Genomic DNA, 15,857 nt, shown 5'->3' on the forward strand with positions numbered 1-15,857 from the left:
TGATTAAGGAGTGCCAAAAGACTGTTCATCTATTCTAGAGGAGCTTCTTGGCACTTCTCAAATGTCTAATCATACAATACAATCTCAATATGAAACATATTGTCTCAACAATTCATATACCTGGAAACACTCCAAGTGTCATCATCATTTTGGAAACATAAATTCTAACCTCATACAGAAATTGAGTAAATGCAGTGGTTACATGGACAGGAATAAAACTGAAAATTAAAGGACACTGCTATTAAAATATTCTGTTTTGTGATTTGACTTGTTAAAGGAAAACACAGTTTTTCAATATTTTACTTTGTTCTTACCTCACAGCTGTCTTTTTGTGTGTGCATGTCGTGAATGTGTTAGCATTTAGCCCAGCCCCATTCACTCCCCAGGATCCAAACATGGATGAATCCAAAAGCCACCAAACACTTCCATGTTTTCCCTATTTAAAGACTGTTACATGAGTACTTACACGAGTAAGTATGCTGGCACAAAATATAATGTGGTGATTTTTAAAGCGGATATAAAATGAGAACTATATTGTATGGCGGAAGAGCACTTCGTTTGCAGCCATACGTTTTATTTTGTGCCATCATACTTACTCGTGTAACTACCTTTAAGTGAAAGCATTGAAAACATGAAAGTGTTTGGTGGCCTGTAAATTCATCCCTGCCTGGATCCCAAGGAATGAATGGTGCCAGGCCAAATGCTAACACATTCACGACGCACTGTGCAAAGATTAAGTGCACGCATTGAAAAATATAGTTATAAAATAATTAGTCTAAGTTAAGGTGAGAAGATAGTAAAATATTGAAAAATGGTGGTGTTTTCCTTTAAGAGGCAAGAACATGAATACAGTTTTCTTAACAAACTGCATAAACAAATAATCCAGCACCCAGTTTCGAACATTCCTATTCTTCCGAAAAACTATAAATTACAAATATTTAAATAAAGTGCTAACGCAACAAAATGAACATGACCGTTCGAATTTTGTACCAATAAAATAAAATCAATTGATGCTTTGGAAAGCACAAAGTCAAATAAAATGGTAAACTTTTCCTTCTACAATATATCATCTAACTGCATCAAAACTTATAACTTAGAAACATAACAGAAATAATTACATACTCTGCATATTACACAATATGGTTTTAAAAACACATTTTGTGATGTCTTGATACATTAATGGGCTACTTTCTTCACAAGTCTAAACATTCAAGAGCTTATATTCAATGACGTCAAAGACAAACCCTGTGCAATATTCCACAACAAAAGGTTTTCAGTCCCAATGAGTATATAGTTTTACAGTAGGAGCACAAATGCACTCAGCAAACGTGCACAGATATGTAAACATTGATGCTAAAACAAACAGTGATGCATTACGTCAGTTGATTATTGATTATCGGTACAGCCAAAGGGCTTGAAGATTACAGCTCTGTGTAAAATATTGATGTTCAATGCGAATGCACAGAAATCAATAGCACTGAATCTGCCCTGGTACTAAGCTGGAATCTAGCGGGAGATAGTTAAGGTCATTCTGGTGCAAAAGATGATCCGATTATTGATGACCGTACATTTCTTTTTAAAAAAAGTCCTGCGATGCATTGTGTGTTTACATGGTACTGATGCCATATACATCTCAAGTCAAGCCATCATACGGATGCACTGTGCACTGTATTACGGGTGAGCATAAATCAAATGGCATCTGTCAATAATACAAGCTCCACCTTTGATAAGCCTTGGAGTGATTATAGGCCACTTAAAAAACTAAATTTGCACATCGCAGTGAAAATAAATATGAATTTAGTTACAATAGCAAGTCGACACTAGCAGGCTTAAGACACAGAGATCTGCAGTTTAGACTTGTGACCTTTTGATATGACTTAACCAGTCAAAATGGCTCCTTTATGAACAGAAATTAAGATAAAAACACATAATTCAGTGATTACCTGTTCAAAACATAACTAAAAACTCTATGTACCAGCTTTTAGTTGGCTTTGATCGCTTACAGGCACAACAATGCAAACCATCTTTCAAGTATTTAAAGGAAACCAACACCGTTTTTCAATACTTTACCATGTCCTTACCTCAACTTAGATGAATGAATACATACCTATCTTTTTTCAATGCATGCACTTTTAATCTTTGTACAGCGCCCCGCGAATGTGTTAGCACCCAGCCCAGCCTCACTCATTCCCTAGGATCCAAACAAAAGTTTTATTTTGTGCCACCATACTTACTCGTGTAAGTACTCATGTAACAGTCTTTAAATAGGGTAAACATGGAAGTGTTTGGTGGCTTCTAAATTCATCCCTGTTTGGATCCATAGGAATGAATGGGGCTAGGCTAAATGCCAACACATCCATGAGGCGCTGCACAAAGACCAAAAGTGCACACATTGAAAAAAGATAGGCATGCATCAATTCATCCAAGTTGAGGCAAGAACACAGGAAAATATTGAAAAACGGTGGTGTTTTCCCTTAAGATGGTGGTTCTCAAACTGCATGCCGCAAGATTGTGCCGGGGACGTTTTATGACATTTTATAAAATGCATTCATTTTTGTGTAATCAAAATATAACTACCAACCAACAGCACTACATTGTATACTTAAATATGTTTAGTTTAAGTCAAATTGTAAGTTTGAGATTGTTTTATATCATTAACTTTCCTTTGCGTAGGGATGCATGCTACACGAGAGTTTGAGAACCACTGATTTAAGAAAACAAAATAAAAGCACTTTTACAAAGTAAAGCAAACAATTTCTGAAATGCAAACGACGAAAAAGATTAAATATGCATGGGGAAATGTTGGCAGTGTTGAAATGTAAAGACGTCAAAGGAAATGTATCCAATACTAGGTTGTGGACATAGAGGGCGAATCCCAATGTTGTTTGACCAACCATATTTCTTCCTCCTCATAAAAAGCCATCAACACTTTAACCTGTATGCAATATGAGTTCAAATGTTTTTACAAGCACAAAGCTTTAAAGCATAACTCAAGTGTCGATAAACCCTATGACACTACGTGCATGATTCCTTCAGAATGTCGAAAACAGTAGCTGCACATATTTTGCACTGAAACTCTTAAAAAGAACCACACACTATAGCACGTAAACATGTAAAACGAATGACAAAACATTTTTCAGTTCACACTCCTTCCTCACACCGTTTAAGAATCCCCCCTCCTCTGCCTGTATGTGGATTCAGGTGTGTGGATCCAGTACCAGCACCTTGCACTCACGCTTGGCGATTTTGTCGAGAGACAGGATGTTTCGGTCAGGAGGGAGGTAAAGTGGACGACCGACAGGAGAGCCCACGGGAGGCGTGATGGCCCTGCGCTCCATAACACTGCCTGTCCTGTGATCAACACATACAAACATGAACTAATCAGTGATGAATAAAGAAACTGATAATGCAAGCAGAAAACAAAAATCATATTCATGTTTTTAGCATATCTTTCTGTGTTTGAGTGAAAATGTAAAATGAAGAAGTATGAGCATGTCTGTGTGTGAGCACATTTAAAAGGATAGTTCGGCCAAAAATGATACCAAACGCATGATTCACTCACCCCGAAGCCGTCCGAGATGCACATGTCCATCATCCCCCAGACAAAGACATTCTCAGTTATTTTAGAAAATGTTTCAGATCTTTCAGTCAATCAAATGTGAAGTTATGGGGTCCACGACCTTCGAGTCCAAAAAATGTGCATCCATCCCCCACAAAACAAATCCAAACGGCTCCAGGATGACAAACAAAGGCCCTCTGAGGGCAATCCACGCAGTTTCGCTGTAGAAATCTCCCCATTCAAAACTCCACAAACGAAAACAACTCGCATCCGGTAAATCCGCCACCGTAGTCGCGTCCGCATTCAAGATCAGAGCTTTACGCAGCGTACGGAGGTTACTCTGCTGCTGCTCTGTGCCCCCGCCCTCCGAATTTGTCATACGTCACTAAGAAAAGTGCGTACACTACGCTAATACTCTCTCCTGAATACAGAGGAGTCTAAGATGGCGGCGCCACCGGAAGGTAGTTATTTCCGTTCATAAAGTTCCAAATATGGACACCTCCACAACAACACCACACGGATTACCCTCAGAAGACCTTTATTTATCATCCTGGAGCCGTTCGGATTCACCCTGTGAAGGATGAATGCACACTTCTGGACCCGAAGGTCATGGACCCCGCAACCCCACATTTAATGAACCGAAAGATCCAAAACATTTTCTAAAATATCTGAAAATGTAATTGTCTGAAAAACAATGCATCTCGGACAGCTTGGGAGTGAGCAAATCATGGGTTCAACACCACCCCTGGCCCAACTATCCCTTTAAGTTTACCTTGTAAGATGAAACTTTGATGGTTGCTGGTGCGAAAAGGACTGAGAGCGACCCAGACTGAGACTGGCCTGATGTCGGTCCAGAATGTCTCGGACCGCTGGGCTGGACGGACTGTTCTTGCGAGACAAAGGACGGGCGTCAGGAGGAGGGTTGGAGACAGATGCCGTGAACTGCAGTTTCAACTTCATGTGCTGACTTAACTGAAGACAGAGGATTGGTAGAATGGTGAGTACTTAAAAATGGCAATGAGAAATAGATGGACGTGCACATACACCTGACCGTTTACCTCAAAAAGACCTGCTCTGAGTATCTGAAACGCCACACTGACAGAGAGGGTACTGCCTTTCCGACAGTAACCAAGGTTACTGAGAGGAGAATGGCACACCACTGCATTTACTGCGGGGTCCTCCTTTTGCCCACGAGCTGTAAAGATAGAAGACATGAAACGTTGATAGTACACAGGTAGAGATGTAAAAAGATATCAAGGCCTTGTCATATCTTTTCCTATTGTAGTCCTTGTGTCTTGGGCCGTGTCTGAAATAGCTCCCTATACCCTTAAATAGTGCACTATTTGAAAAAACATCCATTTTAAGTGGTGTCCAAAATCGTAGTTGACATTATTGAGTGCACTCATTCAACCCTACATTGCACCACAACAATGAGTTTACAACCGATGTACACTCAAAGGTAGCCGCTACTCGTCCACCGAGCCTCGCGCTGAATGAATTCCCGCGCCTCTGCGGAGGATGACGTCCGCAGCACTTCCGGTGAGCTCAAGTATCTGAATTCACTCATTTGTTTTAATTGACTCAATCGAGTGAACTATATTAGTGAACTAATGTAGGGAATAGTGAGGAAAAAGGGGGTTATTTCGGACACAGCCTTGGTCATTGTAGTCCTGTTAAGTTTCCCTGCTTTAATTGACTCCAGGTGTCTCTTGTTACCCTTGATTAGTCTGTATATTTAAAGCCCTCATGTTGCCATTGTCTTTTGTCGGTAATTGTTTGTTGTATGGGTTGTTTCATGTTGACGTTGTTGTTCGTACTCCTTGTGTCATGCCATGGATTATGTCTTATGACTGGACTAAATAAAGACTTTTATCTGCATAAAGACCCTGTCTTATCTTCATGTTTTAGAAAACTCCTTACAGACACAATGAGCTTTGGTGCTCATGAGGGACTGAATCTGGCACAAATCTCATTAAAGGATTACTCCAAAAAATCTAGATAATTTACTCACACCCATATCATTTAAAATGTCAATGTCTTTCTTTGTTCAGTCGAGAATAAATTAGTTTTTTTAATAAAAACATTTTTCTCAAGTTAATAGACTCTACCTGACCTCAACAGTTCACAGCTTCAATGCAGTTCAAAATTGCAGTTCTGCAGCTTCAAAGGGCTCTCAATGATCGCAAATAAGGGTCTTATCTAGCAAAACGATTGTCATTTTCGGCAAGAAAAATAAGCCAGCCGTGTGACTCGCTAGCGCGACCAAACGTAATACGTATGTCGAAAGGTCATGCATGACGTATCCAAAACTACCGCCCCAGGTAGTTTCTCCAAGTGTGGAGAAAGAGGACTGTTCTGACGTTGTATGTGGAATGATACTAATTAATGTCTTTGTGTCCGTTTTTTGTTTAAAATGCTCCGCAAATGTGCGTTTAACATTTGTTACGTGTGACTTTTCGATGTGCCTACGCATTACGTGAGGTCGCGCTGCGGCTGGTGCAAGACAAGAAGTTGTGGTTTAAAAGTGCATATCTTATTTTTCTTGGCCAAAATGACAATCGTTTTGCGATATAAGACCCGTATGCCTCACTTGGGATCCTTTAGAGCTCTTTGAAGCTGCGTTGAAACTCCAATTTTAAACTGCATTAAAACTGTAAACTGTTGAGGTCCAATAAAGTCTATTAAATTGAGAAAAATCTTTGAATGTTTTCCTCAAAAAGACGTCATTTTTTTCGATTGAACAAAGAAAAACATCAACGTTTTAGATGTCATTAGGGTGAGTAAATTATTGCATTTTTTTTAAGAAAGTGGAGTAATCCTTTACTCTATTCTCTCCACTTATTTAAAAAAAAAAACACATTACCACATTTATTATATGTAACCCTGTCTGTTAAATCCAGGCTATCTCATAATGTCTCATAATTTAAGAACAGTAGCAAGGTTTGATTGATTTTACACTGATTTCAATCTTTAAAAATTGATAATGTTGACCTTACTCAGTCAATATTAAATATATGAATTATGAAAAAATAAAAAATTAAATGACTCTTTCAGGGTTTTTACAAGCAGGGTCACATATGCTTGCTTACCAAATAATTAATGAATCAACATTAATTTTGAAAGACATGATCTTAAGACAGAGAACACAGTGATAAGAAAGACATGATACTAAAAAAGCAAAAAATGAAACATGCTGGATAGTACAGTGGTCAATTACAGTTTTAGTGCTCATAATGCATAAATACCTGACTACAAAATACCACAACTTACCAATGGGAATGAACTATTTCAGTGGACCATGTAAAAACAGCTTAAAGGTCACATAACACATGCTGTTTCAGCTAATTTCATGTTAATCTTGAGTACCTAAAGAGTAATATTGCTTCCTTCATATCTCCAAAGAGTCTTTAGCTTTATCAGATTCATAAAAGACAGATCAGCTGTATCGCTACTTTCCGGAAAAAAGCAGAGCTCCTGGAGGCGTACCGCACAAAACATCATCCCACTATCGCTGGATAACTTATGATTCACTACATGTTTGTGTTGTTTACATTATATGCACTTATGTGCCCATTGCTAACAAAACACAGACACTTGATGCAGTTTTGGGGGGGACCGCACTATTTGATAGAAATAAACAAGAGTTAAACAAACAAGCTATATCTATTGTTCTCATAATTTTGGGTTCTTCGGGAAGCTGAACAAGCTTAAATTTCCCTTACAAACAACAACACACCTCTTTGGTGACGTTGATTTCGTGTCGGCTCTTTGTTAGTGTGTGTGTGCGCTATTCCGGGTAAAGTGTCCATATAAGGACCTCCACTTTACTTCCTGCACTGCTTACGAAACAGATTCAGTAGTCAAAAAAAAAACTTTCCGAAACATGTACAAACGCACAGAAAAACTTTGTCATTCATAAATTGTTGAACCTTTGCCCATGTTAAGCATGAGGAATCCAACTATCTTTAAATGTGTTAATAAGTCCCCCCTTTAAAAAGTAATATGGGCCAGTAATCACGTGCCAAGCCTGGCAATTAAACCTATTCTGGCTTCTCATACAGAAATGACCACATACACAGATTAAATAATAATGTTAAAACCACACCCTTTATAAACAAAAGAGTGTAATTTTCTATTGCTATCACTTTTTCTTCAAACACCGTTTCAGCTAACAACGCAGCACTATATTCTCCTGGCTATAAACTTTCTCGTTCTATATTTCCTAACACCATCTTACCTTTCATTGCCATCTTTATTCTTTTGTCGCTTGGCTTCCTGCCACTATTGTTAACCTTGATCTACCAAATCACTCTCCACCTTCCTCAAACACATCCTCTATTCATTCATTCGTCTACCACTCACTACACTGCAGCCACGTTTGTGTACTGTACATCATACATCAATCCATATATTAATTTATTCTTAAAATACTTCTAAAAGGCCTTTACTCACCTTCAGGTGTCCAGACTAGTCGTACTGCCAAAAAGTCCTGCAGATTGTTAAGGAGGGTGTATCGCACCCGGAAATGCTCACGGGTCTTAACAGCACTGGGACAGCTGGCAGTCATGATGAAGCGGGGCCGGTCCAGTCTCACCCTTGGTAGACTGTAGTGAGTGTAGATAGAATTGGTGAAGGGCAGTTTAGAAGTGGACCACTGTAAGACTGCAACCAATGGCACCTCCAGACCCTGCAGAAAACATTTAGTACATTTTATGGAATTAAGTGTTAAAAACTCTCTCCTTTCTTTATCACCATTCAAAACGGTGGGATTGTTGCCGAAATGGCACGTTTTTCAAGAAGCTGCAATTGTATGTTTCAAACAGAGATGGCGATAGAGAGGCACAAGTTAACTGCAGCTTTACTTAAAGGAACAGTATGTCAGAAATTTAAATTTATTAATCATAAAATGGCCCTGATATGTAACTAGACATTAAGAAATCATTTTCATTTCAAAAACTTATATCACTGACAACAGTGGTTCGGCCAGGATATTGTCATTTAAAAAGTGGAGTTGCAGCCCTCAACTGATGTTTATCTTGTCATTTTGTGTATTGGCCACCAGTTTTGTGATTGCAATACCAGTTTTGGCCACAATCCTACATACTGTTCCTTTAAGTGATTAATAAAGTGTTTACCTGTGAAGGTAAATCCCTCCATAATTTACTCACCGGACTCATCTTTATGCCATTCTAGGTGTATATGACTTTCTTTCTTTAACAAAACACATTTAAAGTTATATTAAATAATATTCTGGCTCTTCCTAGCTTTGTAATGGCATTAAAACAACCCACTTTTTTGAAGCCTATCTATTAAAAAAGAGATCCATACGACTCTGGTGGGATCAAGAACACATCTGGGGATTTTATGTGAACTTGGCTTGATGTGAACTTGCATCTGGAACAGTATTTGGGCAGCGTCTGATGATGTCCACAAGCACGCAAGTACAGACAAGATTGCATACTGAGAAACAGCTAATGTCTTATGAGCTCATGTCTTGTGTTTCGTCATGACATATATGACGACTAGTCATGAGACTTGTGAGACAAGTGATTACCTAAATCACTAAACACGCTCAAAATAATAACTAATTTCTCTTACAAATGTATTGTGTCGCTTCAGAAGGAATCGTGTAGATGGGCTTTAAAAGGTGGCTACTATTTAATGCCATTACAAAACTAGGAATAGACAGGACATTACTTATAATACCATGGGGCTGTGGAATGCTTTATTCTGATTGGTTGATTATTTTTTGATAAACGCACACCTGCCCAGTCAAATGTCTTAAAATAACCACCAGAGCAATTTCTTAGCAATGTCTGTGGTATAAGCGGAATAATTGACCACGGTTCTTTGAATTACTTAAAAATAATGCACAACCACAATGTTACAGCGCTCCGCTTTGTGTCGTGCCGCAATACCATCTTGGGTGTGCATTATTTTCGAATAATTCAATGGCCTGTCGTCAATTATTTTTTACATGTGTGTTTATTTGAAGAAAGGAAGTCTTATACACCTATGAAGGCATTAAGGTTAGTAAATTATTGGCTAATTTAGGTTAGCAGAGCATAAGTCATAGGTTCAAACTCCAAGTAACACATATGGCCTACTCATGAAAAGCGTATACCTTAACCCTCAAATGGTCCTTGTTTCTTGTTTACACTACTGGCCCTTGGGGTCTACATGACCACAAAATTGAAAGCATAATTGTAAAAAAAATATACATTTTCAATATTACAAATAATATATTTTTTAAACTTCTTATTTATACATTAAAGCTGATAGTTTTGATAGATTTTAAGTACTTTTGTACCCATTTACCACAAAAATCCACAACTACACTATTAGCTTGCATGTGAAATTTAGATTTTTTTTATTTTTAAAAAATCACTTAAATGATTATCTAAATTTAAGTTAAATTGTTTCTGGATATTGATCTAGGTGTTAGCTGTATAATTCCACCTTTTGCTGGTTAGAGATAAACCTAAAGAAATAGCTTTGACCAGCAGAGGGCCAAAGAAAGCCATTCATTTGACTGGATATGGCCAACTGCTCACATCACTACTTTAGTGATACATTTTGTACATTTATATAAAAAAAAATTAATAATAATAATAATATATATATGTGTGTGTGTTGGTCTATGTGGTTTACGAGGACATGAATAGTGTATAATGACATGATTATTATGCTATAAACATGGTTTACAGGGACACAGAGAGTGTCCACATAAACGGAAAAGCTAAAAAAACATACTAAATGGTAGTTTTTCATAGATTAAAGACTGGCAACAGGTTTTTGTGACATTGGGGTAGGTTAGGGGAATAGAATATAACAGTTTGGACAGTATAAAATGCATTGCGTCTATGGAGATGTCCCCGTAACCACATACACCAACGTGTGTGTGTGTGTGTGTGTGTGTGTGTGTGTGTGCGAGAGAGTGTGTGTGCATAAAAAAGTGTGCGTGAGAGGGAGAAAGAGCGCATATATGTGTGCGTGAGTATACATGTGCGTGCATTAGGTCACACCCCTTTATTTCTTTTTTTTGCATTTGTGGCTGATTTTATTTGCCAAAATGCTTTCTGTGGCAGTCATACCTGTATGTGTTTGTGTGATTTGTGCACAAGTACCAGGCCTTCATTTCTGTGTGGAAATTTTCTGATTTATGCTGGATTTATTGATTTTTTTGACAAATGGAAAAAAATTACATTTTTTGCATTTCCCATTCATTTTCAGTTGGGGTCATATTGACCCCAAAGACCAGATTAACAAAAAAAATGTGTACATCCCTTTAGAACAACCGAATCAAGCCCAGATTTTTTTCTATCTGAAATGAAGGGAACCACTTTTTCAACTAATGAAATGTCGACTGGGGTCATATAGACCCCAAGGACCAATTGAGGGTTAAACGCACTGTAATTGCTTTAGATAAAATCGCAAAATGCACAAATATCAATGAAAATGAAGAAAAAGCTGTTTTACATATTTTGTGACACTGAACCAAAAGTGATAATGCGTGGCATCCCACCTCATTTGAATCATCTTGTGGCTGGTTGTTGAGCTGCAGTTGGAAGAGAAAGTTCTGCTCTTCCAGAGCACTGAGCATGCTGGGAAGATGGCTCGATTCACTGTCCATCCTGTAAAACGACCCCATTGCAACCTCTCCTGACTGATGACTGGGAAAATCAAAGATTAACCGAGAAATAAAGCCTTGATATAAATATAAATGCTTGTTTTTCAAATGATGCGCAAAATCATAAAAATAACACCAAGATATCTCTGAAACAAATAAATTATTACAAAATCAGTGCATGAGGAAAAGGACAAAATGCTTCCTGTAGCAGATGCACATCATTTTGATTTCCTCTATAAGCCACCTCAGATAACAAGATGTGGGTTAGAAAAATAAGTGCATGCACAGCACACAAGAATAGTCTTAAACAGTGTTGGGGAAAGTTACTTTTAAAAGTAATGCATTACAATATTAAGTTACTCCCCAAAAAAGTAACTAATTGCGTTACTTAGTTACTTTTCATGGAAAGTAATACTGACGTTACTTTTAAGTTACTTTTGCATTACTTTTTCTTACTTGGCTTATTCTTGATCTCTTTCAGGCCTTACAGTTTTTTTATGACTGAGACGTTTTTCATTCAGAAATTGTATATATCCATCTGAAAAATGTCAAGCTGTGGCCTGCCATCTCCGTTTTTGACTCAAACTGTTCCTGCTCAGGCGCGCACGCATAGAGTGCATAATTTGACGTGACTACGTTTAGTTTAATTTTTTATCAAATTAATTCAACTAAAAAGTAACTCCCATTACTTTTTATAAAAGTAACTCAAATATGAACGCGTACATTTATAAAGTAATGCGTTACTTTACTCCTTACTTCAGAAAAGTAATATTATTATGTAATGCGCGTTACTTGTAATGCGTTACCCCCAACACTGGTCTTAAATATGGTTTTGGATGTGAATAAAATGCTGCACCGTTTTCAAAACAAAATGTGAATTGTGCCAGTGCATTAAGTGAATTGTCCTAAATTAATTGCAGTTGTTTAAAAGTACAAACTAGTACGTTTAAGAAATATTAACAGAATGCTATTTTAAAAGCACTATACTTTACAAACCCACACAAAACACAAGTGCATGAGTTTGGATGTACAATGATTTAATCTTACCAGACGTTGTCCACCAGCAGCACAGAGCCATCCGGCATCATTGGTAGGTATGAGGCATTGAAGTTGGGAAGGATCTTGACATCACGCACACACACTTCCTCTTGAGAACTCCCATTTAACACTAAAACAGTCAGGTGTTAATGCACACATAAACAGGACATCTTGCATGTGAAGACACAGGAAACCACACAAAACTAACCGAAAGTGCAAAACATCAGTTGTCTGTCAAAGCACCAGAGCTAAAGCAATTGCGAATGTTGGTTAAATGTTAAAATAAGAAACACATAGTTTGACTGAAACACATACACAATTACATTCCATAATTTCAGTGTCAGAGTTTATTTAAGTATTCAGCAGAGGGTGTGAACAATGGATCTGAACATTGTTAAAAAACGCCCACACAAAAAACAAGTGCCCTGAAGCATTGAAGACTGAAGAGATATGGTAATAAATACTCTTATGAAGATTATTTCAGAACATAAATAATTTCAACCCTTCCACTTTGTACACTTAAATCATGTGTGCTTTCAACCTTTCGATGCAAAGATGGAAAAAGAGATGACGTTACCTTTGAGGACAGTTAAGTGTCTGCCCGAAACAGTCATTTGCTGACACTTCACTGTGGGGGGAGGCAGGACATTGAGCGTAGTGCTGACTGATAGCAAAAAAATAAAGATCAGTTTACAACAATGCTTTCCTTAATGTGTGGGTATTTATAATGCTCAAGTTCCTAGTATTACAGTATAAAATCTCTATAAACATACATAAAAATTTCAAAAAGAAAGACTGAGGTTGCATAAGGATAAAAAACAGGCAGGTCAGAGCTTTCAGGTTCTGAGTCATTATTGACATTATGCAGTACTGTGCTGAAGAAAGCGAGTGCTCACCCTGGGCTTTGAAGGTGTTTAAGTCCTGGCGAAATGTTTGGCAGGGGCTCTTCTGTTGGAGAATGTTGAGGTAGCCATGTTCCTGGATCTCAGCTTTCTCCTCTTCTTGCTTCCACACAGTCACTATAATCTGGATGAAGGCAAACATTCATACACATTCAATCAACACTCAAGGTGGTGTGACATTGTGGCACTGGTGTCAGATTTCATCTAGATCACACACAAACATGTTCAAGTCAGCAAAGCAATTATGTGTACCAAAGGCGGTGCACACTTATGTCTATCTTTCAACAATCTCACCATATAGACTATTACAAATACACATACCTTTACTTTAAGAGTGTTGACAGGGAGTTTATCCAATGACACGGTAAGAGGGAAGATGACCTCGTCATTTAAAACAACCGGCTCATCCACAGGAGACTGAGTAACAGAGAAATACTTCAGGGTGAGACATGGCGCTCGGGTTTAGTTTTTGTGTACTGTATTTCATTCTTTAAAAACTACACTGTAAAAAAAAGTTGGTTCAACTTAAAAAAACTAAGATACCTGGCTGCCCCAACATTCTAAGTCAACCTAACCAAAAAATATTAGTTGACACAATATTTTTAAACAATTTCGAGTCAACTAATATTTTTATAACTAATATTTTTAGGTAACTCACTTTTTAAGTTGAACAAACAAATCCTTTTTTACAGGTTTTCTTTTGCAATGACAACAACATTTCAACTTTCATCTTGATCAGTTCAAAATCAATAAGCTTCACTGAAATTGCACTACACATCACTGTATTATAAAATAAAAAGAAAACAGAAAAGTTAACACAACAGAAAATAATAAATGTGTAGACCACTTATCTCCAGAAACATTCGACTACTGGCTAATGCGGCATAAAATGTGATGATAAAAGGTATGGAATGAATGCACTGAATGTTGCTTTGGATAAAAGCATCTGCCAAATGCATAATGCCTGTAAAAAAGTTTTACCATTACGTAAATTAAGTAAATCATCATTTAAACGACATTGTTACATCTTTTTAAAAAGGTCAGTATCAGTGCTGATACCAATACAGAGATGTTTTGCATGACAGGTTGTACTTACCTAACATGTGCAATCTGCTTACTCATTGCTGTGTTTTACTAGTTACACATCTGCATTAAATGACCTCTTGTTGGCTGTCACTTTCTTGTTAAGCATTAAGTATATATCATTAAATATAATAACTGTATGAAATATACTATATGAACAGACTGCAATGATCACATTTGATTTCCCAGATGTTATTTACCACCTGCAGATTGTGTTGACAGCTACAGAACTGCTACAAATATATGCATTAGAGATGTTTATAGCATTTTGTTTAGACAACTATAATACTAAGACCTCTACAGCAGTATTATATCTTAAATGTTATGTATCTAACATATATAGGGTGAATACTGGTAGATTGTGACACTTTTCAAAACAACCTGAATTTATCCATTAGATATATTTCTCATGGTTGCAGTGTTAGAAACTCTGCAAAGCACACAACACTCAAGCAGTATACACAGGAAATGTCAAGACTTCCTTGTTGTATTAGATAAAGTCAAATTAATTTGCATGCACAGCGCAGTCAGCTTTGGCTGCACATTATTAATATAGGGTGTAGTTAGTAGTTTATTTAAGCACCTGTACAGGAGCCTTGCGGAACTCCCTCACGCCATTGCCCGTGTTGTTATGAATGAGAAGCGGTTTGCATTCTCTAAAGCCCCGGTACCTCGGGCCCCCTCTGCCCGCGCAGCCCACCTCCGCAGCATCATCATCGTCCGTGTCCTCCACACACTCGTCCCCGCTGCTGTGGTAGTCGTGATACAAAGGCTGTGTCCGCGGTCGGTTATCGCCGGGGCAAACGCTGGCCACGGCGCATAGAGATCCGGCCAGCTCCCTCCAGGAGCGACTGGTGTGATGCTCCGAGCCGCTCACATCAACAGCCGCAGTGCCAAACGAGCCCGACCCGGACGCAACGTTTTGCGAGCGCAAGACCAAAAGAAAGCGTACGGTTTCCCCGAGAAAAAGGTGGCTGCGACGCGGCAGCGTGCGATATTTGGCCGGGTCCGACAGGTCTGAGATGGGCACGGCGGGGAAATACATAAAGTATTCACACTGCGATTCCATCATTAACACCATGACCATCAGACAGAGAGAGGTCGACGGGATCCGGGTTGGTTTGTAAATAATACTGAAATCTCTCTAGATTAAAGGAAGCCGTTTTACCTTTCACCTCGGGGATGTTATGGCTGCAAAGAGTTCATAAAAATTGCATTAAACCTGTTTTGTCCCATATCTGTCGTTCAGCAGTTCGCGCATACAGATGCATTGAAGTGCGCTATATGAAAGGCGTATTCATCGAACACAGATGCATGTTTTAGAGCGCGATATAATAACCAGGCAAGAATAGTCGCTTGTCGAATAAGGTAAACAATGATTGTATACCTTACAAGAACAGTACTATTTAACACTACTAATATTATTTTAGATGTTTTTGGATTATTTATTCATTTGGTATCAATAGTATATAAAAGTATAGATTATTATTTAACAATTAATAAGCATATAATAATACAGAAACAATATTTTACATACATTTAGCATAGGTCTGGAGCTTTTATCCGACTTACAAGTTAGGAAGCATTCATTATTTTGTCTTAGATTTTAGTAGTATAATTTTGACCATTATTTTAAGATATCCAA

At 37.9% G+C, this 15,857-nt stretch overlaps 1 protein-coding gene across 1 annotated transcript; it reads right to left on the minus strand.

The window, feature by feature from the left end:
- Nucleotides 1-2,146: 2,146 nt before the first annotated feature.
- trappc14 (trafficking protein particle complex subunit 14) lies at nt 2,147-15,503 on the minus strand. Its single transcript, XM_055201053.2, has 10 exons — nt 14,796-15,503; nt 13,451-13,546; nt 13,124-13,253; nt 12,805-12,891; nt 12,237-12,357; nt 11,085-11,232; nt 8,012-8,246; nt 4,618-4,754; nt 4,332-4,531; nt 2,147-3,351 (listed from the first exon to the last, which is right to left on the minus strand). Exons 1-10 carry the CDS (start codon nt 15,297-15,299, stop codon nt 3,198-3,200), a joined length of 1,812 nt encoding a protein of 603 aa, XP_055057028.1. The 5' UTR covers nt 15,300-15,503; the 3' UTR covers nt 2,147-3,197.
- Nucleotides 15,504-15,857: the final 354 nt, after the last annotated feature.

The sequence above is a fragment of the Misgurnus anguillicaudatus genome, chromosome 21 (assembly GCF_027580225.2).
Source record: "Misgurnus anguillicaudatus chromosome 21, ASM2758022v2, whole genome shotgun sequence".
Classification (NCBI taxonomy): Eukaryota; Metazoa; Chordata; class Actinopteri; order Cypriniformes; family Cobitidae; genus Misgurnus; species Misgurnus anguillicaudatus.

Bases quoted from the DNA above. Each gene is read 5' to 3' on its own strand.
- trappc14 (XM_055201053.2), bottom strand. From the start codon at position 15,299: ATGGTCATGGTGTTAATGATGGAATCGCAGTGTGAATACTTTATGTAT. The intron at 13,254-13,450 runs GTATGTGTATTT...GCCTTCATCCAG, and splicing joins TCAACACTCTTAAAGTAAAG to ATTATAGTGACTGTGTGGAA. The intron at 4,755-8,011 runs GTGAGTAAAGGC...CTATCTTTACAG, and splicing joins ACTAGTCTGGACACCTGAAG to CTCGTGGGCAAAAGGAGGAC.